General features: G+C 40.3%; 1 protein-coding gene across 1 annotated transcript in view; it reads left to right on the top strand.

Annotated features, from left to right (window-relative positions):
• The window catches only part of TGFB2 (transforming growth factor beta 2), a 58,433-nt gene extending 33,684 nt beyond the window's left edge, over nt 1-24,749 (top strand). The window contains exons 2-7 of the mRNA XM_072332988.1: nt 2,081-2,244; nt 17,208-17,340; nt 17,457-17,567; nt 19,922-20,096; nt 20,656-20,809; nt 22,831-24,749. Of these exons, the coding sequence (XP_072189089.1) occupies nt 2,081-2,244; nt 17,208-17,340; nt 17,457-17,567; nt 19,922-20,096; nt 20,656-20,809; nt 22,831-22,989 (896 nt within the window). The 3' untranslated portion in view covers nt 22,990-24,749. The remainder of the gene's footprint in view (nt 1-2,080; nt 2,245-17,207; nt 17,341-17,456; nt 17,568-19,921; nt 20,097-20,655; nt 20,810-22,830) is intronic.
• Nucleotides 24,750-25,122: the final 373 nt, after the last annotated feature.

Consider the following 25,122-nt stretch of genomic DNA (forward strand, 5'->3'; position numbering starts at 1 on the left):
TATGAATTTGAAGAGCTTCTACTAACTGGATGTTAAATGTGCAAGTGAGAGCAGTGCTGCCTTGTGCGGTCTGGGACTGCTGCATTGCTCAGTGATTCAGATAATAGGCAGTCTTGAAATACTAAATATTTGAAAGGTGGTCCTAAAGCTAAAAATGTAGCTCATTAATATGAATAGGTATTATTAATGATTTAATCAAAGTATCTCTAATCATTAATCATTGGAAGTAAAAGTAGAAGTATAAAGTGGTCTAGGTTGGAAAAGCACTTCAGGATCACCACGTCCATCCATCAAACTGACCTACTGAGTCCACTAAAACACTTAGTGCCATTTCCACACATCTCTTAAATATCTCCATGGTTGAGGACTTTACCACTTCCTTGGGCAGCCCTTTTCAGTGCTTGACCACTTTTTCATGAAGAAATTCTTCCCAGTATCCAGTCTAAAACTTCCTGGGCACAGTTTGAGTCTGTTTCTTCATGCCCTACTATTTCTCAACTGAAAAAAGAGGCTGACACAGATTGACACCCACTTCTCTGCAGCTTCCTTGGAGATGTTTAGAAAGAGCCATGAGGTTTCCCCTCAAACTCCTCTTTTTGCTTTCTCCAATCTCTTTACATAGCAGTGCTATGTTGTGTATATTACAACAATGAAGAGTTATGTAGCTTCCAGAAGATAGTACTTCAGCAGTGGTTGAATGAATGGATAGCCTGGGTGGCCAGAGAGCTAGGACAGCCCCTCATAAGGCTTCAGCAGGATTTGTGACACAGTCTGGGCCCTTCATGGGAGCTTAATTGCTCGCCTCTCTTAATGTACAGGCTGTTGTCTCACACCACTACACGACAAACCCTGAACTATAAGGCTAGTGGGAAAACTTAATGTTTTATAATCCTTATCCAAAGACTTCGTGCTGGCGAGACCCCAAGGAAATCGGTGAAGTTTGCTTCCTCTGCTGAAAATCTTCCCCCCAGCCTCCACGATAGTTTTCATCTTCTGTTTCTTTGTGCATTTCAAAATGTAAGAGGAAAGGAAACCTTTCCCTTAGCTTGAATGGAGATTTTATCAGGGCCTTTGAGTCATTTTGACTCATCCCTGAATTTGGCTTACCGTGCCCACTCTGCAATTTGAGGAAAATCTTGCCAAACAACAGGGTGTGGAGAATGTCACACATACAGAGCATGTTCAGAGACTTCTGCACATGGTTTTCTGTTTGTGCTTTTGGCCAGAATTAGGTGGAACAGCCTCAGATCATTACTGAACTCTTCAGGGTAATCCGAATTGTGCAAAAGTACTTTGCTGCTTAACCTCAGTCAGGGTTTACAGCTGCAAAGGAGGGAAGGATTGCTTTGAAACCTAAACTGATACCTTTGATATCATTACTGAGGACTTGATTCTGTTTTTCTGTTTGTTTTCTTTTTCCTGATTTCCTTGCAACATATCATGGTGGTTGGTTAAATTAATTACTTTTGCTGTTTGCAAATGGTTGATATTCATGTAATTCTATTTGTCTACTATCTACTATTTGCTTTTTTCTTCCTTCTTCTATTCCTGCCCTTGTTATAATGAGAATGAATATTTTATTCCAATAAAATCCTTAATAACTAAATAGAAAACAAAACCTGAAGCTGATTAATTTATATGCTATGCCCAGGGAGAAAATGGATGTTGGAGAACATATAGATCAAACAATTTCCTGTTACTTGTCTTCTTAGTATATTGCTTGTGAATTCCTTACAAGTCTGAAGGCATTTGCCAGCTACAAACTGTTAGGATTTTTTTCCAATTTGTAAGCATCTGAGATTTTCCACTAGTTTGTCAAAAGAGAGGGGTTAAATGCATGCCCTGAAGTAGAGATGGAAATGATTGTTAATCTCTATTAATCTGCTATTCCTATAATCAAACACATGTGGGGTTGGTTTTTTAGAGGTTAAATTGTTAATGATACTAAATTGGCCATTGAAAACTGAATCATGCTACAGATATTTCCTTTGGTGCCTTCTGGCTGTCTTGTATTGAAACAGATGAAAGAACAATGTATTTTATCATTTAAGAAATATATAATTGCATTGCCTTCTTGCAGATGCCATCCCACCAAGCTATTACAGCCTTTACTTCAGAATTGTTAGATTTGACGTCTCGGCGATGGAGAAAAATGCATCCAACTTGGTGAAGGCTGAGTTCAGGGTCTTCCGCCTGCAGAACTCAAAGGCACGGGTCTCGGAGCAGCGGATAGAGCTGTACCAGGTAGGGCTCCAGCTGTTACTGCTGTCTGTCAAAAGTAGCCTATTTTCTGTGTCTCTCCTGGAAGCAGCTTCATTCAAAGTCTTAAGAAGCTGAAATACACATGTTTTTCTAGAAAGTGTGCCTCAGAACTCCAGCCTTCAGCTTGACTTCCATATGGTGGTCCAGGGCTTGGAACAAGGCAGTGGAAAATTCAGAGTTTGTGGAGAGGAGAAAAAAATGATCTGAAGACTTTTCTTTTTCACTCTGGAGTGTCATTAAGACTTATCTCTCTTTTGTTTGTTTTCCAATTGCACTTTCCTGTTCAGCTGGTGACATCCGATGATTTATGAACTTGATCAGATGATGTTGTCACTGAAGAAGCAAATTCAGTCTTGCATAGAAACCATCACAACCCCACAAAACTTCCGCTGTGTGTAAACAAACTCAAGCAGAGGCTCCTCTAGCTAGATAGTGAGTCAGCGTGCACACATGCTAAATCCATTAAAGTCAACTGCAAGGATTCTGTGCATTTGTTTGTGGAAATTCTGGCTAGAGCATATTTTGTCTAAAGCATAGTTCATCTTCCTGAGAAGCTCAACAGCAAAAAGGGATTTGACTCTCTGCAGTTATGTACTTGTTCAGCTGAAAACCTGCTAGGTAGAAAGCTATCTTGTAAAATAAATCATACCAGACCCTTCTTTAGCCCTGTTTTTGCTACCCTTATTTGCTGTATCTGAGCCTTGCTGTGAGTATGCTACGCCACAGAGCCTGGGGCAGATTCTGTGGGTGCAAATGTGAGTTAGTTATTACCTTTACTTTCAAAGTTCATATTTTGCTGCTTGGTTTGCTGAAGCACAAACCAAGCTGGGAGCAGACAGAGCAGGATTTGTGCTTGTGCTTCTTGAAGTGATGCTATAAGCCAAACTGAGAGACTAAGGGCAGGAAATGATGCACTGGGGTTTTAAACATGATTTAAACAGGAGAGAAGTGTGATTCCCAACTGAATGGGGTTCAGGTCTGCAGGTGGTCACCGGGTGCTTGCTGTCAAGGTTGCAGCCTAGCTATGTGCATTCCATGAACAGGCAGGCAGAAAAGGTGCCTAAATAACATTTCACTTGTTAAGAGAGGTAACAGGAATCTTTGATGAAACCCACTAGTGTGCTCATGGTCTGACAGCCATTACAAAGAATTACACTTTGAGTCCCTGTGATGGTGTCACACCAGCCTGTCAAAACAATCATATATTCTGGCTTGACCTCACTGTTCAGACATCCTAAATGGAGATAATGGTGTCCCTGGGCTTTCTGAGTGCTGTTAATCATGCACCTGGAAGGGATACAGCTGACATTCCCTGAGCTCGGCTCATTGCACCTCCATGTTTGAGGAATGTGGGACAGAAAGGGTTTGGTGGATATGGGGAAGAAGGGGCCTTTGAACAGCTGGGAATTTGCCTTGTGATGGGAAACAGCTGGAGCTCATTTGAGAGAGGCTGACTCCAGCAAGCCTGTGCCCATGAAAATAATTGACACCTGCACCCACAGCAGATACTTGGGTTCTTTATATAAATGTATAGCCAGTGAGTAAGGCAGTCTCCTTTTTAGACTGGCTGGAGATACACTTAGTGAGGCACTGGGTAAGTAATGAGTGCAAGTTATTGTAGAACTGGAGCTGTTCTATACCTGGTCAGATGACCCAGAGGCAGCAAGGTGTGTTTGTTCTGGGTTTCCATTAGGTATGTTACTTGCTGCTTCACTTGTAGAAAGGCAAGCTGTCCCTGGAGCATTTCCTTCAGTATACTCATTAATTAGTAAGATTCCTGCTAGTGCTTTTCTGTGCTGCTACTCTGCCTTGTGGTCATATTTACCCCATTCATGTTAGTTCTGTGTTGACTAAACTGCATGGGTTTCCTACCAGGAGTCCCTCGACCCTCCTTCACTTCTTCTTCACAATGTCTGAGGCTACATACAGTGTTTAACAGGTGAAGCAAATGCAAAGAGTAGTTGGAGATGAGACTTTATTGTAAAACAGTGCTATAGAAGCATCCTAAAACTAAGAATATAAGTTTTAGAAGGTAAAACAAGGGGGAAGTCTGAGGAATAGAATGTAGGGAAGGATTAGCAAGGTGATGCTGGAGGAACTTCAGTGTTGTGTAGTGCTAGAAGTGACTGACAGTGAGGGAAGGAACAAACACAGGAGGTAAAACAATGGGGAGGATGTTCATTTCAGTGGAAGTGGGAGAGGCAAATACATCTTGTAAGGGCTGAACTCTTTCTCAGGTATGTTTGCTTGAAGCATGAGAAGCCATGCATGGAGAGAGCCTCTCAGAGGAGATTGCTGGTAGATTTGGCAAGTGTAGCTGCTGCTCCTCCTCCCTGCATAAGCACTGCTTCCTGTCTTGTGAGATAGTGCTAGGCTTGCCAGGGCTGTTGTGCCCAGAAGCAACAATGTGGTTTTTCATCTTGCATAAGCAACATTTAATTACTACTTTTTTTTTCTTTTTTTTTCTTTTTTTTTTTTTTTTTTTAATCCTTTTTCTTTCTTTTTTCCTCTCACTGACTTTCAGGTTGCCTTGTTTTGCTTTGATGAAATCTCCTGGATGAGAGTTTTTGAAATTCTTCTCATACCTGTAGTTTCAGGGAATGGTTGTTTCTGTGTCTCGTCTTTTCCCATTGAGCAGGAGGAGGGAGGCAGAAGTGTCCTGGGGAGAGCCAGAGCTTTCCCTGTTGTATTTTACTGGGAGGCTGGGATCCCCTGGATACATGTAGGTACCCCAACGCAATCTGATTTTGGCCAATGGCAGTTTAATAGCAGTATATATACCAGTGATATAAAAAGGACAATATTACTCAGAAAGCATGCTTCAGGAACAGCTAGAGACAGATGTGTGGGATAAATAGAAAAAAAAAATAAGCAAGCAAAACATAAATATTTTGGTTTTCCTCCTGATTCTTTCTTTGTGTGGTCCTCTGACCTTAGAGATTTACCCCTTAAAATGAGAAATGCAAGACTGCACCTTTTCAACCAAGCTTTCCTCAGGCTGCACTTGGCTCCTTTTTCTAAACCACATCAGAGGAGAACTTTGTGTTTTCCTGCAGAGCCCTGATTTGCACTGACTGCATGAAGGCAGTCTGGGGCTGCCTGGCATGGTGAGCCTGGGCCCCTTGCTCCCAGCAAGACCCTGTCCCACCCAACATAGTCAGACGCACAGGACCTTGATGCATTTATTTGGGTTGTTTATCCACTGGGCAACCTGGCTGTGCCCTATGGTGCAAATGGGATTCTGAGCAATAGGTTCTGGAAGTGAATTCTTCTGAGAGTGACCTAGACATATCCCTTGTCTTGGGTCCCTGGGTAGCCTGGCAGCTCATTGGCCCCATGTTCACAGTTACCTAGCTGGGATGTTTGCAGACTGCTTGGGAGAGTGTATTCCGAGAATTCTTGGGTCCAAGGTTAAGTCCCTTTTCAAGGTGCTGGCTGTCCTATGTTCACCTCCTGCAGGGTGCTGAGCAAAGCTCTGACAGCAGCACGCTGTACCTCACCATCTTCTTTAAACTCCTCTCCCAAAGCCAGGGGGAGCAAATGGTAATCCCTGAGAGCAGAAACGGTTTCTTTAATGTATGATTTCACCCAGAATACTTTTCTGGGTATTTTAGGATTAGTCAGTCACATTTGTGTGTTCCTGCGCAAATGGGAAGCACCGCACACATTTTAAGTAGTCTTAATGATGGGAAAAAGAAATAGAACTCATAGAAGTGGGAATTAAGCTTCTTTTATAAGGTTGGTATAAAAGCTTCTGTCTTTTCTTGGCTCTAGTTAAGTGAAGCCACATAGAATAGAAAAGATGGTGCCTTTAAAGAATTAAATTCTGTTATTTCTTCTGCCTGAAAGCAAAGGTTAATCCCTGGTGCTGCTGAGCATCAGCGCATTGGACAGTGGGAAGCTGCAGGGAAGGAAGGAAGCAACAGAACCCCAGAGGCAGCAACCCTATGCTTCACTTTCCACTGCACCATCTTCACTTGATGTGCTTCATAATGTGCACCAAGCCTTCAGAAAATATTGAGAGGATAAAATACTTTTAGGGGAGGGAGTAATATTAAATAAACAAGTTTCAGCATCCTCCAGTGGCCCTCACTATGTTTTTAAAGATTTATGCCAAATGCAGGCTTTATTGGAATTTGATCAGATAAAGCTCGGTTGTTATGGGAATGTCTTTGTTCATCAGTTTTCTTGCCCACTTTGAAGACTTTGTCACATTTTTCTTTTATTAAGGTGCTTCTGTATTTATGAATAAACTCCCTTCACCCTTCAGAGAAAGCTTGCCTTTTATGAATAAGCATTCCAAAAAATAAATGGGCACCACTGCAAAGCTGGACAAGTGAAAACCCTTGTGGGGTGAAAAACAGTGGTTCAGAGAGTGTTGCGGTATTGTTTTTGAGGTAGTTTTATTGTGTACAGACAATCAAACTATAAGAAGTAATGGTTGCTTCCTGTGGAAGCAGTACTATGTTTTGGTAGTGCATCATAAAGCATCACAGAAAATACATCCAAAGAGCTGTTTTTTAGTGTCATTGTCCTAGGCTGCCATATGTGTAGGTAGCTACTGGGTGGTGAATGGGGGTCCTTACCATATGAGGTGTCCAAGCATTGTGCAGCATCAGGCTAATGCCCAGGAGAACATTGCTTTGAGATGTGGAATGGGTAGATACCACAAGCAGCAGACCTTTGGTCTTTCCAACTCTTTAGGAGTTGGACTCAGTGATCCTTATGGGTCCCTTCCAACTTAGGATATTCTGTGTTAGGTATGGTCCCATCTATGCCGAGGGTATCCCCAACACTTGCATGGGGCTCAGGAAGAAGTGGCCATCCTCCAGACAGTATCTGACCTGGTTTCTTTAAGGGCCTTTCTGCTCCCTTGGAGGTATAAGAAGGAAGATGCAGTGGAACATATTACCCCTCTATGAGTCAGATTTAAATTTAAACCACAGTCAGTCTTTCAAATGCCTTCAGTTCAGACAGTGTCTTGACTTTCAGTTAGGGAATACATTTAAAATAAGCTTCTATAGATTTGGGCCAGATCTCAGGGGTGCAAATCTGAGGCAATTTACGCTGGCCACAGTAGTGCTGCCCCAGATTGATCTCAGTATAATTGTGAGCAAATGGTCCTTGCTCTTTTTTGGCCCCAAAGTGCCATCTCTCACACCACAGAGCAAAATAGCAGGAAGCCATGTTTGTGGCACTGAGCTGCTGTGGGATATCTGGGTAACAAATATCACTTAGTAGCATTCAGTTCCAACTGACTGCTGTTGCTCTGACCCATATCTCAAGTGGTATATTTGGATCCCACAGTTTATGCCTGAAGCCAGGCTCTTGCATGTGGATTGGTTGCAAGGTGGCAAATGTGCGGTGCTTTCTGAAGTGCTAAACTCAGTACAAATTGTGCACTTAACAACGTAGAGTCATAGAATCACAAGGTTGGAGAGAACCTACAAGATCATCTAGTCCAACTGTCCTCCCTTTACCATACCTACAGAAAACCACTAAACCATATCTCCTAGCTCCCTATCCAGATGCCTCTTGAGCACTGCCAGGGCAACTCCATGGCAACTCCACCACCTCCCTGGGCAGTACATTTAAGACCATGTGTAGAGTACCTTTGGCAAATAACTTGAGCATAAGTGAGGGGAAGTATTTATTAGTGTGTCATGTTCTCTGCCATTTGAAAGCTTATCTCATATGCAGCCAGCTTTTACCAGGAACTGTGAAGTTACTGAAGACAATTTGAAGTGGTACATAAAACCCCATTAGCTACTGGCACGAGCTGGTGCATATTCTCAACTCAACCCTACTGAAATGTAGGGCACTGAGATGATAGACAGATTTATTATAGTTTGCGGTGTGTGTACATTATGGGGAACATAGGAATGTAGGACATAGTTCAAAAACAAGCCTCTGAATTCAGATTCCTGCTATTCAGGCTGCAGTTTGGCAAGGTAACCAGACGTGCAGACATGCCCAAGTTTTAACCAACACTGCAGCTTGGTAGTTATTAGGCTGGGGAATACCAAGCTGGTGCTAAGAAGACCATCAGAGATGAGCAAGGCATTGAGGAGGGGCTGGGGAGCTTTGTCATCAGATAGTTCATCTCAGGGCTAGCTAGGGAACAGAAATGTCTGGAGGAGGGGGGAAAGAGCAGCACTTGGGTCAAAAATGTGAAAACTGTGCTGTAGAACCTTGTGATACTTAAAAGCAAGTAACAGGCCCTCAGCAAGAAGACCTAAAAAAATAAATCCCAGTATCATTCCAGTATCATTCAGCAGTGATGAGACAACGAAAGGCCCCCTTTATGCCCTGCTACCCTGTCCAGTAGTGGGCATATGAAGAAAGGCTATGGATGAGAGGTAAACAGTGGAAAACAGTGTGAAGCTTTGTGGGAGAGGAGCCTGTATAGAGAAGAATAGATGATCTGAGAAAATAGAGGATAGGAGTGGTTTGTGTGGGAGCCTGTAAGTGGTGGGAAGAGAAGACTGTAAGGAGAATGGTGACAGAAGGAGAATGGTGCAGGCAGGAGGAAGGAAAAGGACTGTAGAAGAAGACAAAATTGTGGAAGAAGCAGTAGATCTGAATATTAAAAAAGCGAAAAAGGTTTAATGCCAAAATATTGCAAGAAAATGCATGTGAGCATGAAATGTGCCAATCAGGCACAAGGCTGAGGAAGAGGAGGGGGCTGGGAGAACTGAGCTCAGAGGGGAGGTGAGCACAGGAGTACCCTGCAGGACACACAGTTTGGCTGGGAGACAGGAGAGCCCACTCTGTTTTTGTTGACTTTGGCTGCTCTTTGTTGATATTTTAATAAAACATAACGTGCCTCTGGCAAGTTAAAGCTAAATGCTAGATAAGTTTACAGGATTTTTTTGTTTTGCTTCATTTTACATAAAATCTTTCTTCAGAGCTATCTTAAAATCTACCATACGGCAGGAAATTGCACTTAATATTTCAAAATCTTCCAGGAGAAGGACCCCAGACCCTCTATTCTTATTTATTGCTTTCACAACGCAGTCTTCCTGCCTGCTTAAATGTAAATGAAACTGAGCAGCCTCAGGGCTGTATCCTCACCATACCCAGCACGTGTATCTGCCACAGCAGGTGGAAGGCCCTGCTTGGGGAAGGAGTGGAGAGGAAATCCCTTCTCAGTCTTCATCCTCTTTCCTGAGGCTCATCCCCTCACCACGGGGTATAACAGCGAATCAGACACAGTGATTCCCTGACATACTTTACTTCCCCTCCTTTTCTGACCTTCTTTAGCTGTACTTCTCCTTGCCCCCTCACACTTCACCTTCTTTTACCTTTAAGCGAGTAGCAGCCGACACACAGGGAATTCTGCCACAGCTGTAGTCCATCCAGATATAAATGGGGCTGGGTTATGTGTGCAATATGTTCTTTTTATTTGCGAGTTTGCATGAAGAACGTGTCTGGCAAGTTCTGAGCAGATGGATCATACAGCTATGGCTTTTTTTAAGACTTTGGCAAGTACTCCATACCTTTGTATTTTGGCAGGAATTCTGCATTTCTTATACTAGTCTCTAAAGATTCTGCCCTCAGTTTGAGCCTGATTTGGAGACCTTCACATGTAATGGAAAGGCTTCCACTGATGAGCAAGGGGACTGTAAAGCCCTTTTAACTCTGTTGCACTAAAGGCAGTTTCTGAATTGCTCTTTTCCAAAAGTGGCTACAAAAGAAGCGTGAAAGCTAGCACCAAGAATTTTGGAAAAAATATGTGATCTCTCTTGCACTAGTGGTGATAAGAAGGTTAAGATTCTGATAGCTGGTAGACTCCCAATTATCTGGTACTATATCAAGGTTTTGGCACTTTACGACATATGTGTCTGCATACAGTGAGTAAGAAACTGGATGGGAGAGGCTGTAGTGGTCTGCAGCAGAACTGCTTATCCTCGTGTCCAAAATAGGATCCAAGACCTTGAACTGAACATGAGAGTGAGAAAGGGCTGAGAATTAGCATGGTTTTGGCTTTTTTTCTTTTTTTCTTTTTTTCTTTTCTTTTTTTTTTTTTTTCTTGAGCTTCTAAGATTCAGGAAAGGGCTGGATGAGGTCCATGAGAACTGTCTGAGGAGACCTTTGAAATCTGGACTGAGGCAGAGAAGTGATTCTTTCAGTAGGGTGAATAGTACATAAGAATTTGGAAACCGCAAGCAGCTGCGTATGCGGACGTTGGGAATCCGGTTATTACTCTGCACCAGATTAGGCTGGAGTCCCTGCAGTGTTCTACTAGCCCAGAAGAAGTTATCCTAGATGGCAGTTTGTAGCCACGATGTTCTGCAAAGAGGATTTATCTCTTCTGTGATGTTAACCATCATTAGCACATCATTTAGCTCTGGATCTCATTGTTTGGGCTTACTTGCTTTGAGCTCACAAGTACATGTCAGATTATTTCCATTATTTTAAAAAGGCCATTGAAGTTCCAATGGAAACCATGGATGATGATGATAAGTAAGAGAAAGATTAGTGAGTCTGCCAAAATGCTGTAATACAAGAACATCACAGAAGTCTGAGATGACAGAGAAGGGAAAGGAAGGAAGGAAGGAAGTTATCAGAGAGCCAACAGCATCTGGAGGGAGGAGATCAGACCAGAATAAATGGAAAGGAAAAACAGATTCATAGCAGGTTTTTACAAGATAATACCATCTTTACTGTTACTTGGTGATGGCAGATCCCACACTGTCTGACAGCTGTGACTACCATAAGTACCGGGGCAAGATAGCAGACACAATAGATACTTCTAGGTGGCTGTATAATCTTGTTATTGTGTTCTGAAAATTCACCAACTTGTTTTAAGAAAATATGTCACCCAAAATATTTCCTAACGGTCGGTGACTCTAATTCTCAGACCCAGCTATAAAATGTCTTTGGTGCTAACACTTCACCTTTGATGTGTGCTCAGTTTTTTTGGCTGCAGCAGATATATGTCATTGATGCATCAGCCTGTGTATAACCACTACTGGACCACATTTGGTTTTGCTTGCTTGCTTGCTGGGGAGGCGAAGAATTTATTAGCCAAAACTGTTCCAGTGTAAATTGTACTTAATTGCAATTATCCTATTCTTTTGAAATTTATTGTGGTAAATATCGGAGAATAGGAATATATACTGGCCAGGCAGTCAAACCTGAAATAAACTAAGCAAGTTGCTGTTGTGGAGCACTTGTTGTGTGAAAGAACCAGTGTGTCTTTCTGACAGTCTTTTTATGTGTGTAATGAGTCATGAAGACAGGCTCTTCTGCTGTCTGCTCTGAGTGGTTATTGTTTAAAATTCATACGCTAATGTGTTCATTGAGTTATCCCCTACTTTAGCTGCATATATATATGAGAAAGGGAGTAGGCAAAGGAAAATTTGAGCAAAGTAGTTGTCTTTCTTATTAACAGACTAAAAAGTTCTGGAGGATTTTTGTTTTCAAACTGATGTCATTTCGCTGATGCCAAGTCCTGATTCTCTGCTTAAAACAGCTTCTGATAGGCCTCATTTTTAAAGAAACCACGTTTCTACTGATTTTGCAAATGTTCTGCTTTGTCAGTTATCATGGCCTTTAGTGTTCTCAGCATACATCACAGTTTATAAAATGCAGACTAAGACAATGCCTTTCCTTACTTGTGTTACAGCTTCCTAGGAGTATAAACATACGTGCATATAAATAAACCGTTTATGTCTTCCAGTCTTTTAATGAAGATTTCAGCTACTGGATACTTAAATTTAAAAGTATCTATCACTTTATGCTGTTTAGTCAAAAAAAACAATCAGAGTGGATGGCAGAAGCAATACAGAGCTCAGTCTTTTCTGGAAGTTTGCTTGTCATTCTTCTACAACCAGTTTATGACAAAATTAAGCTACTTCATCACTGAACACCTGGTCCTGTTGGTTTGGAATATGCTTACATGTTACTAACAGCCTCCTCTAACAAATGAGCACAGATAAATTCTAGCCAGCAGAGCAGAGCCTCCCTTCAAGAACTGAGTAGTGGGTAGAACACTTTTAGAGATCCAGTGAAGAGTAAAAAAATTGAGTAGGATTTATAAGGTACCCAAATTCTTTCAGGCCTGATGAGAGCGGCATGTGAAGGCACTCACATCACAGTGATCACCAAGTGGGCTTCTCAAACACATAGCTGTACAAGCAAGAGCGCTGCTTTGTTTGTGCCTGTCTGGCTGCTTTATGATCCATTTCCTGCAGTTACCTGCAATATGCAGGTATCCACTGTTGTGTTTTCCTTTGTCCTGCTGGCGGCAGCTGCATGCATGTGGCATCTGGAGATTCTTCCTGGATATTCCTGAGATAATTCTTTTCCTTGAGTATTTTTAGGAGGGGTCAGAATAGGAAAAAAAAAAAAAAAGACAAAGTTTGCAGCGCCCGTAGTAATGACAGCTAGAAGGCAAGGCTCGAGAATACAAACTACTTTGTCAAGTAGAGATTAATGAAGAGTTTTGGCTAAATATTTGCCTTCATGTGAAAGGAAGACATTACATACAAAAGGAGGGCAGACAAAGCCAAATTGTTCTTAAAGTAACAGCACTGATACTGAAGGAAATTTATTCTGCATACTGTGCTAGAAATCTGCTGGATACTCCTTTTGTAACAGTTCCACCTATTCAGCTAATCCTTTCATAATGTGATCATATGCCTATGCATAATCCTTTTATAGAAAAGGCAGCATTGCATGATCACTCTGTTGAAGAAAAGACTAAATAGAGATATGTGGAAGAACATCCTCATGTTTAGAAGCTATAAAGATTTTGCACAACCTGAATTTTGAGTTTTGTTTGTCTTGAGCTTTCACTCATGCATGTATAAAGGTGTGCATGTTCATACCTGCCTGCACTCATGCAGTTTTTGTGCACTGTCAGCTACTTGTGCATATACCATACACTTGTAAGTGGGGGGGGGGTAAGATGATGTGTGTGTGGAAATTGGATTGGATGGCTTTTCAATGTGTAGGTGGTATGCTCTTCCCCTACATGATACTCCCAGCCCTGAAAGTCCTATCAATCCAGGTCATAAACCATAGACATACCAAAGCCCTTCTGCCTCTTGAAGGTAGATTTTTTGGATGCTGTTCCAGGAGGAAATGAGAAAAGACTGAACTACAAGTTTAGTTCAGTATTCTTTCTTTCCAGTGTTCTTTTTTTCTTATCTTATGTTGATATACTTGGAGCACTGAAAACTGTAGAACAAAGACATTCACCTTTCAGGCACCCCACAGATACAAGTTAAGCAACGACATTTTTGATTGTGTTAGATGTGGTTGTGACTGGCTAAGCATAAAGGCAAGGCAGTGTTTACAGACAAAGCAATGTTTATAGGTAAGGGTGTAATATCTCTTCTAAGAGCTATATTGTAGTTGGAAGAAGTAGACAAGCTTTCAAGTACTAGAGCTGCAAGGCATACAAAAGGCTTTTCTTCTTTTTTTTTTCTAACCAAGCTAGTTGATTTAGTAGGAAGTTTATCTAATGTAATTAGTTATTGGGAGTGTATTTGAAGAATGTGTTGTTAGCCTTAAGACTTTCTGATAGATTCCTACAAAGAAACCTTTTTAATTCTCACTGTGCAGGAAGTAGTTGCTTCAGCGTGGATGGAAATAGAGTGCAATGTAGAAAACTGAAGAGAGTCATTCATCTGGTGGGTTTGTGGGAGGAAACAGACTGATGAGCCTGGGATTTTATCATCCATTAGCTCTATGTTAGGACTGCTATTCCCACAAAAAAAAAGAAAGAAAAAAAAAAAAAAAAAAAAAAAAAGAAAAAGGGGGGGGAGATGAATGGAAACAGTGAGGCTAAAAGATCATTTTTGCTTGAGGTTGAAGCAGACCTGCTAATTTCACTGTGTGTGGCACTCATATTATACTCAATAACATTTTGCTTAAGAATTACTAGTGCCTGTTTAATGCATGATGTCAGTTGTGGAAATTACTTATGCTGTGCTTAGTTTTTTTTACTTTCTAGCTCATTCCTCATAACTTTTTTCCTGAACACACTACATAAACCACAAGGAGAGAAGTCACATTTTCAGATACTGTAGACAGTGAAGGATGGATTATATCTGGCTCTTTTAATCTGCACTGTCCATCCTGTCCTTCAGTTCGGAAACATGCAATCACTTTTCTTATAGTTCATTTCATGGGTCAAGATGGGTGTACTCTGTACTACTGAATATGTGCAGTGATGATCTCTTGTCCTTCTGTAAATGCCTTGTATGCCAGTTGGACACTGCCAATCCTTGACTTTGTCCTTTCATAGGGGTGAGGTTGGGATAAAGACATTCTCTTTTGGATACCAAAGCACAACTGAGTTTTCAAAACACATCTAAGACCAATTATAGTTAACAGCAAGAGATTACTTTTGGCACATTGCTTACTTTTAGATCCTTACATCATTGCCAAAACTGAGAGGTATGCAGTTTCTGGAGTCAGTGGAAAGATATGACTGTGCAGAAAGGAAGAAAAATTAGCCAAGTTCTTGTGTCCCACTTGCTCCCCTTTCCCTGCACCCCCACCACATTGCTACAGAGTGACAGCTGCATTACGTCCTCAGAAACACTTGAGTTGACCTGATAAAGACCAAAGGGAAGGCAAAGTTATATTTGTACTTCTCTGGGACTTTCCCAGCATTGATTGTGAGTTGTCTCATCTCTCTGGCACTTCTGGGCAATGGTAGTCCCCTTGCTGCTGCCAGATTCTCTGTAAACAGTTGTTCAAACACTTTGTATGAAGGGTGCCCTGTAAAAAGGAGTCCTAGTGCTGAATGTTTGAGTGCCCTCAATTTCTACTGGAGACATTAGCATCATCTACTATCAAAGTTTGTTAATTTTTTGGATTGGGGGCCAACAGCTTCTCATATCTTTCTTCTTCTCCTGCTGCAAATGTGAAAGAGCATATCAGATTGCTGTTCTTTTTGTAGTACAATTGATACTGTAGGAGCTGCTGCTGCACCGTTGAATCTTGAGAGATCCAGCATTCACTTGAAATAAAGAGGGAGGAATCTCTACATGTTGGACAGAGTCTAGCTTTTTCAAGTTTTCTTTTCCATTATGAAAAGATTAATTTTATTATGGTGATGTAATTTCACACCTCTTTTGAAATACCTTTCTATATATACGTTATGCAGTTTCATCACTGCTTTGTGCAAGTGGTTTGGTAGATATCAGGCTGGTCTGGGCTGAGAAAATAGGAGGAAACAATGAGACATGTCTGAGAGTTACTCATTTGGAGATATGCTTGAACGGCTAAAGAGTGGAAGAACCCAAAACAAAATACAGACTCACACTGCTGGCATGCTATAAGTCACAAAGTGATGTTATAGCATGGTATGCTGATTGGAGTTGACTTAACTTGGTGTGGTATTTTAACTTCCTGCATCACAGAACTATCAATGTAACAATAACTCTGAATCCAGAAACTTTTTAGCAGCTAAAAGCCCCATTGTTTTCATCCTAGAGGTAAGGTACATAATAGCAGCCTATGCTTGTATATGAGAAGGCAGTCACTCAAGTTGTTTAGGTACAAGGAAGACTGTGAGCAATTGAAATTCCAGGCATGCATTTCTGTGCCTTGAAGGGGGGGAGTTGAGGATTTTTGTATAGGTAATTTTTATTGCAATCTCAGCAGCAAACTGCTGAAACCTTTGACTCAAATACAAACGCAGCTGGCATCCTGGTTTGGACAGAAGCAGAATCATCTGTTGTGCAGATCTTTGTGTGGCCATTATTCACACCTGGCTGGTTTTGCATGCCCATAGGTTACCTGTATAGACAATACTTTCTTTCTATTTAGTGTGTAACCAGTACTGAAAGTGATGATGATCTACTGTGCAGATTAGTTACGAGTAAGCAATATCATACCTTCAGAGCATAGACTGTTTTGTAGTTTAGCTCTTGTTAGCACAGAATCATAGAGTGGTTGATGTCCTCTTGAGGTCATCTGGTCCAACCCCCTACTCAAGTGAGGACACCTCAAGGATTGCCTAGGACCACGTCCAAGTGTCTTTTGCACAATTCCAACGAGGAGACTCCACAACATCTGGGCAACCCATTCTAATGTTTTGGCACCTATGCAGTGAAGAATAACTTACTGATGTTCAGACAGTACCACTTGTGTTCCAGTTTGAGCCCACTGCCTTTTTTCCTCACACTGGGCACCACTGAGAAGAACCTGATACCAGCTTCTCTGCATCTTCCCTTCACATATTTACACACATTGATAAGATTCCTCCTGAGCCTTTCTCTGTTGGAGATATTCTAGCCAGTGTGTTACTAAAGAAAGTGGTGTAGCCTCTGTTTTGAAGTTCCAGTTGTTGCGATTCCTTTGACCACAAGTGTTGCAGGACAAATTTTCAGTGCAGTCACCCTGTGTGAATTCTCTTAGGAGGAAGTATTTGATGATTACATATTTTGCTTGGGGACAAAAGCCTGTTTCCTTGAGGTGTTTTTTTCATTGCTTTCCTCTCCCCACACACCCAAAGAAGATTCCTCGTGAAGTAGGGAGCAAACATGGGCATGCGTCACTTGGTTTTTGAAAGTCAGACATCATAACTGCAAGATACGCTGCAGTAGCAACAAAGTAGAACTATGACATGGTAGCCCTGTGAGGACTTTGAAGTGTGGAGCAATTGATGGTGGGTAGAGACCATTTGCAGCACTATTCTAGGGGAAGTGAAAAAGATTTCATTAGCCAAGTACCTTTACTGCAATAGTCACACTATTGAATCCTTGTTGCTGTTGTCATTGTAACTGATAGTAATGATTCTGCAGAAACTAAGACATACTGTACTTTCTTCTGGTACTGAAAACTTCACTGAATGTATATTTGTTGTGTAGAAATTTGAGCTGTAATAATTTCTTCTGCTCTTTTGTAATGCTGGTGGTCCACTTTAATGCAAATCTGTTAAATATTAACCTGCAAACAGTCATATTTGTTATTTCTTGCAGGTTCTGAAATCCAAAGAATTGTCATCACCAGGACAGCGCTACATTGACAGCAAAGTGGTTAAAACAAGAGCTGAAGGAGAATGGTTGTCTTTTGATGTCACTGAGGCTGTACATGAATGGCTCCATCACAGAGGTGACAAGCAGTGTTTTGTCTTCACTCCTGCCCCAAGCCATCATCTATTAACTCAGCAGTATTTCAGGCTCATTCCACTCATAAAAACCTATTCCACTTACTTTCATGTTTTGCAGACAGGAACCTTGGATTTAAGATAAGCTTACATTGTCCGTGCTGCACCTTTGTGCCTTCCAATAATTATATCATCCCAAATAAAAGTGAGGAGCTTGAAGCAAGATTTGCAGGTAATGACTGAAAAATATGTAACTTTTTACTGTTGTGTAACTGAGGAGGCAGGGGGGGGGGCGGAGAAGGATCTCTTACGTTTCTAAAATTGGATTCAGCTGATGGAAAACTTATACATTTAAAAATCTTGACTCTTAACTGGTAGGAAATGGTGTTAAAGGCACAAGGGCAAAACTCTTGTCAGCTGAACTCTTCTAAAATCAACTGAACTACTCTAAAACCGAATGGCATGAGTTAGCTGTCTCATTCCATACTTGGAGCTTCTGTGTCCTTAGATATCTATGTTAAAGTTTGCAGCATCCACAATGAGTATATGTGTATGCAGTTTTGGATGCAGGAAAGACTAATGTACAGTAGACCATCCACTTTTGGATAATCATGAGAAAATTTACCAGATCTTTCAGAATAAACCCTTTGCTGTCCATTCTAACTCTGTAACAGTTCAGGCTTCAGTAGAGAAGATTACTGGAGAGTGCAGTTAAGGTAGTGCTTGGCACACATTTGAGCTGCTTACAGTAGATGTGTGTGAGTGTGTTTTAAGAACATGTCTGAGAAAATAATACTTATTACGGCAAATTTCCAAACTATAGGTAAAGCAATAGTAGGCTGGTTTCCTTACAGAGGCACCTTCCTTTTCTATAAAGGGCCCAGTATTTGTAAATAACTGATACCTGTTTGGAAACAGTGAGCAACACCAGCTTTTTTTTTCACTTTCTTTTTTTTCATATATGTCCATAATATTAAAATTCATCTGAGCAATGACATCAGTTACTTCAGAAATAACTGAACAATAGGTGCCAGACTTGAATATATAAACTTCTATACTCCAAGTGAGTTATGCGTTGAAGTAACAGAAGGGGTATGCCTGTTTAATGTGTTCCTGCTTCAAGCAGGGTAAGTCTGAGTCTCAGGTGAAGCAATGGCAATATTATATAATATTGGTTATTTCAATACATATACTTTCCATCACTGGCATCTGTAATTTATTGTTACTTATATATTAGTTACACAAATGCTTTTTATTCTGATAGCTTAGTAAAAACTTAAAGATTGGATTGGATAAGTAATAAAAAGAAAGAAATATGTAGTAAGGGTTATGGATGGATGTGCTTTCTGTGGACAACAGACAAGGTGATATATAGAAAGCATAAGCTCCAGTGTGTCTTTGAGCCATTCGGGTTTCATTTTCTAAAAGGGAAATGTTATTTAACTGGTGATGCCAGAATTATCATCAATCAGTGCATATTGAAGTAGAGACTATATTGGAATTCACTCATGCTGTTTATCAAGTTTTCATTTATTCAAATATATCATGATTTGGTTCATTGGTTTTCCAAGCATTTGGCTGTATTCCTTGTCAAGTATTACATGTATTTAACCATTGTTTTACTGCATTGGATTTTTTTTTTTCTCTGGGTAAATATATGCATTGTAGATATGAATAAAGCCATTGTGTGCATTTAAACAAAATGTTAGTATTATATTTGATCTCTGTATTTTTGCATGTTACAAAAAGTAACTTCTTTCCTTTAGATAGCATTATTTGGTTCAGGAGGTTAATTTTCAAAAGGTTCTCAAGAAGAGGCATAACACGAGCTATTTAATTCCTGGGAAAGGCTAAAACTTGGGTTCTTTTGCCCATCCTATTGCTATGATAAGAAAGTTAGTAAGGCAGTTAGTTTCAAGGGAAAATACGAAATATGAGATCATTGATTTCCACTGCAAAAATAAATATTTTGATCAATGTCCTTACCGTGATCACACGGAAGGAGATAAAATAACAGATTTTACTAGGAGAATTAGCGGAATTCAATGAACTGACAGTGAGAGACAGAGAATTTATAAGCATTAGAATGGCATAAATGTGATGGAGAAAACTAATGACTTGAAAGTAAGCAGTGAGAAATGCAGCTTGATTATACAGAGCAGCTTTAATGCTACTGTGAGGTTTAGAAAGGTACACTGCTGTTAGAAGACTGCAAGCTGTTAGAATACTGCTGTAGGTGAAGTAGTAGAAGCATCATTGCTTTGGGCATTTGAAACTAGTTTAAGCAATGTAGATGCATTGGCTGAAGGGACTCCACGTATCTTTTCTGTTACTCATTTCAACAGTTTTGGTACTGAAGTGCCATTAAGCGGCTATGAATATGGGAGGGCTGATACATTAGATGCATGAGAACTGTGAATATATTTGGGATCTTGGGCTGAAATTTGGCTCAACTTTCCCAGTAAATGTGCTCAGTTGATGCCATCATTGCCCAGGTTCTGACAGCATTTTTTTAAAGAGATGGTTTATTTAATTTGTGAAGAAAATAGCAACATAATGTTTATCACCAAAATGTATTTTTTGAAGGTATTGATGACTACACATATTCCAGTGGTGATGTGAAAGCTTTAAAGTCCAATAGGAAAAAATACAGTGGGAAGACCCCACATCTTCTGCTAATGTTGTTACCCTCCTACAGACTTGAGTCGCAACAGCCCAGTCGGCGGAAGAAGCGTGCTCTAGATGCTGCCTATTGTTTTAGGTAACTATGCATCTATGTTTAGTATACTTTACATAACTGTGCCAGCTTCTAAATTGTAGTGCAGTTGCTTTTCATGTAAGCAGATGTTTCTTTATGGCAGGCATTTTACAGTTTGGTCCTTGTTCACAGACCCACAGTGTCCATGCCCAAAAGGGTATCTGCCCAGTGCGCTCCACTCCCATGGAGATGGTGCCTGAAAAGGAGGAAGGTTAAGACCTCAGAATGCAGGAACTGAGCTCCACTTGGGGTGATTCCCAAGCCTATCGGCTCCATAGTTGTACCCAAATTATCACCTCCACTGTGTTGAGAGGTGACTCATTACGGGCTGGAGGAAAATACTTCAGTGATCCTCCATTATCTTTCTATAAACAAGTTTTACCATGTCTAAGCATCTCGTTTCATTTATGGTATAAAACACAACAGATGTGATTAGGTTGTGAATTTTTGGGACTCTAACTTGTTTCTAAATCATCATTCAGGGAGCAAACAACTGGATTATTTTTATTCTCTGTGTTGTCTTTGTTATGGCCAATGCATTTGTCTGTATTTTATTTTCCAGGAATGTGCAGGATAATTGCTGCCTGCGTCCACTTTATATAGACTTCAAGAGGGATCTTGGCTGGAAATGGATTCATGAACCTAAAGGATATCACGCCAATTTCTGTGCAGGAGCCTGCCCATATTTATGGAGCTCAGATACTCAGCACAGCAGAGTAAGTAAAGATTTTGGTGCTGGTAGTAACCTTAAGTTGCATCAGAGGAGATTCGGCGTGGATATTAGGAAAAATTTATTCTTGGAAAGAGGGGTGAAGTATGCCAGGAAGGTGATGGAGTCACTGTCCCTGGAGGTGTTCAAGAAGAGGGTAGATGTGGTGCTTAGGAACATAGGTTATCTTCTGTTTTATAATTACAGGGTAAAATATGTTTCTGGGACTGTCATCAGTTTGAGAGCCTAAAGTTTCAATTTATTATCTCAGTAGATAAGAAAATATGACCCTAAAGAGAGACTTGAATGTGGCCTCAGACTAGAGTTGAAGCTAAAGGCATGCATTGATCCAGATACATACTTTTCTAAACATGGTCATCAATGGAAGGTATGAATGTATCCAATACTCTTTGTGACCATGAGCGTGATACAGCTTTGGAAGGCTGCCTGAAAAGGGACCATTCAGTAAAGAGCATGAGTGAAAAGTGTCAATGAGTTCCCTCAGCCAAGGCACCTAGGAAAATATAATCAGAATGATTATGGGGCTGAGTCTTACCATCCAATTTTCACCTACTTTATGAATTGCTCTTTTCCTTTTTATATTGTTAGAGATCTGCTACTGTGCTGAATTTCATGATGATGTAGGGATCGATGTACTTCTTCAGAAGAGGCATTCATTATTGTACATTGAAAATTTATTTGAGGAAGAATGACCTTGTGTCTGGGATGCTTATGAACTGATAGATGGTTGGGATAGAATCTTTTACTGTAGGGATTGGATGGGTTGTTCTAGCCAAGTGCTTTAGAATGAGTGATAATTCTGTTGTGATGGACTTATTTTGCTCAACTGTCAATAAGGATGTCTGGACTGTAAATGCATGAAGCAGGCATTTGCACCGCAGTTGTCATAAAGAAAGAATTTCACCCTCCATACTAAGGATGATATCTCTCTTTTTTTTACAAACCTTCTTTAAAGTATCAGATCAATGTCAGCCTCTTGTTCAAGAGAGAGATTGCTTTCCATTTTGTCTGTAAAGGCACAAGGTACAGACCTAAGTGCAGGTATCTTTTGTAACTGTCAGTGGCTGTGGCCTTGTAGTATCAGCAGTAGCTGTCAGATGACAGTGGTAAATATTTTTTAATAGAACCTATGTTTCCATGCTTGTGTGGAGTAGTAGCATGCACTGTTTGGAGCAGCACTTGTTTTTAAAGGAAAGAGGAAGAATAACTGTCATGGTCACAAATATGTGGTTTGGATAGTTACCCAAATAGGCAAAGGTTGCTTAATAAAGTAGTTAGTGTTGCTGTCCTGAACAGGTCTTCTGTCTCTAAAAGCTGTAAATGTTGTGTTGAAGCTCTAGGAAAAGGTCATTTAGTGTTTAGCTAACACATTAATGGCATCCTCGGAAATACCTGTGAATCATCAGTGGGTAACCCTACATACTTCCCTTGCAGAGAACCATGCATATGAATCCAACGTGACATAAAGTACCGGTGCTGCTGATTCTCAGCCACAGCTGATCCTCAGCTGGACTACTGAGGAAGTAGTCATGGCTCTTGAAGGGTGGCATTGGTGGATTTACAGAAAAGTATCCAGGGATGAGAAGGAAAACAGTACTCGTGCTGAAGGATTCTCCTCTGCCTTTGGTGCTCTTGTAAAACCAGAATACTGTAACAGTAAATGACATTCTGAAGTTGCAGATAAAAATATTTCAGTTTCTTCCTTCCCTATCTATACAGCATGTGTGCTGCTTTGAAGAGTTACATTTTCAAGTCAGGCTACAGGCACATACATGTTTTAAGATTTAAGGCTGTGGGGATAAAACATTAGGAAGCTCAGACGGTTTGTGACACCAGGTTGAACTGGAAAAGCATGCAAAAATATTCAAATCCAGGCATCTCTCTTCTGATTTCACTGGGCTTTTTCCCAGGCACTGGAGGAGGAAGTGATGCAGAAAGGAATTTGCTTTCCAGAGTAGAGCAGGCAGAGGAATCCGTCTTAATCTCTTATTTCCTTTCTCCTTCTAGGTACTCAGCTTGTATAACACTATAAATCCAGAAGCTTCTGCCTCTCCGTGCTGCGTGTCCCAGGATTTAGAACCCCTCACCATCCTCTACTACATTGGCAAAACACCCAAAATTGAACAGCTGTCCAACATGATTGTAAAGTCTTGCAAATGCAGCTAAAGGATACCCCAGAAACAGCGTGACGTGTGTGTATCAAAATAAATAAATAAATAAATAAAAATAATAAACCGAGAAAAAAAAAGAAAGAGAGAACGAGGAGGAAAGAAAGAAAAACAAAAACCCAGGTTCATCAGTGTTAAAAGGAAAAAAAAAAAACAACCAAAAAACACGAAGAAAAAAAAAAGCGGTACTAGTCTGAACTGTTTGAAAGTTTTTGTTGTTTTCTTTTTTAAACTGGCATCCGAAGCAAAACATTGAAGGCCTTTATCTTACATTTCACCTCCACATAGTGTGAGATAGACAAGAAGCAAAGTTAAAGAAAAAAAAAAACAAAAAAACAAACCTTTTTAAAAAATAAACACTGGAAGAAATTTGTTAGTGTTACTATGTGAAAGGAAAAAAACAGGAAAATCCCATGAAGCGGAGTTGCTGTATCTGTCCCGTGCCTTACTTGATCTCTCTGTATTGTTATGCAATAGGCATCCTACCCATTCCTCTTAGTTGTAGAGTTAACAGTGCATTATTTATTTGTGTGTAAAAACTATCAAATGAACATTTCCGTATCGCCATTGGAAAAGGAAAACCAGCAAATGTGGACAAAATGGAGACCAAATAAGCTGCCAGAAATACATAGAAAGCCTAAAGGAACACAAGATCAAAAGTTGCAGAAAGTAATGGTTAGTTTAGTTGGATTTAAATAGCAATCAATTATTACACTATTGAGAAACTCTGCCTTTAGAATACCTTATTTTTCATGCCAGCTGCCTGGAGAGGCTTCTTGTAAGGTCTCAAACCCTTGTTTTAAATACTGAATAACTTACTAATAAAGGACACTCTGTCTCAGACTCAAAGACAAGTCTATAAGATTTTTTTTTTTTTATTTTTTTTTTTATTTTTATTTTTTACTGTAAATGATTTAAATGTCAGTTTAGTAAACCAGTAAAATATTTAACATGTACTGGTCTAATCTTCAGACCTTAATATGTTGCTGTATAGCTATGCTATGGGATTTTTTGTTCTTTTGGTATATGTAACCATACCTAGAGTATTGCAATAGGTGGGTAGTAAAAGCCAGCTTAATTGGAAACATATCTGTAGATCTCTATTTGTAAACTATTAAAAAATTAAGTACTTTATGTGTAATGTGTAAATTTTCACCATATTTTTGTACTCTGTAATACTGTCAGCTCTCATGAGTTTGAATTTGAATTTGGGGCTCTTTTTGATCACTCAGAATCACGCGTTTCCCTCTAGCTGGCCAGTATGAGTAGAGTCCCTATATTTTGACTTGCACTACAAATACATGTTTTATAATAATTGCTATACATGTGCTTTGTATATTGTTCATCATTATGACATAAGCTACCTGACTCCATTTGTGTTTTTTTTTTTTTTAATTTTGTTTTGTTTTATATTATAAAAAAGGACGGATTGAAGTGCTCTTTCCTCCCCTCCTTCCCTCCTTCCTGTTTCATCCCCATTTGTAACACTTGAATCGCAACGCGGTTCAGAGGCAGAGAGTGACACCCAGTCCTGTGTCAAGGGCTGGCACGGAGCATCTGCCTCAGCAATGCCTTTGCATGGGGCATGCATAGGAGCAGACTGCCCTGGGTTCGCACAAAGCAGGACTTGCCCTGTGATTAAGCTGTGGGGCTGATCCTGCTCCCAGCACAGTATCAGAGGCTTGCCTTTAACTTCTGCAGTGGCGTGGCACAATTTGCAGGGTCAGACTCTTTAATTTTTTACTTTTCTAACCTATTAAAAGAGGAAAAAAAAAAAAAGAAATGGAAAAAGAAATATGGGGTCTCTAGGGCTTTGTTGCTGTTATGCATTTGAATACTGTAGAGGGAGTTAAAAAAAATAATCCACATTATACATTTCTTTTCTAAAAAGTTTAAATTGGCAAAAAAAAATGTCACGAAGAAGGCGCAATCATATGATAAATGGTTTTGCATGGCAAAGCTTGAAAACTGCGTTAGAAAAATGCTACTTGGATGAGAAGGACATTTTCTGTCATTGACCTGAGTGGTGTCAGGAGGATGCTCCCGAGCTTTACATTGTCAGCTTCAGTTCTAAGATGTGCAATTTCTTTGACTTCAGCAGAACACTGATGCAAAGCTGAAGTACTGCAGC

The sequence above is a fragment of the Excalfactoria chinensis genome, chromosome 3, assembly GCF_039878825.1.
Source record: "Excalfactoria chinensis isolate bCotChi1 chromosome 3, bCotChi1.hap2, whole genome shotgun sequence".
In the NCBI taxonomy this organism is placed as follows: Eukaryota; Metazoa; Chordata; class Aves; order Galliformes; family Phasianidae; genus Excalfactoria; species Excalfactoria chinensis.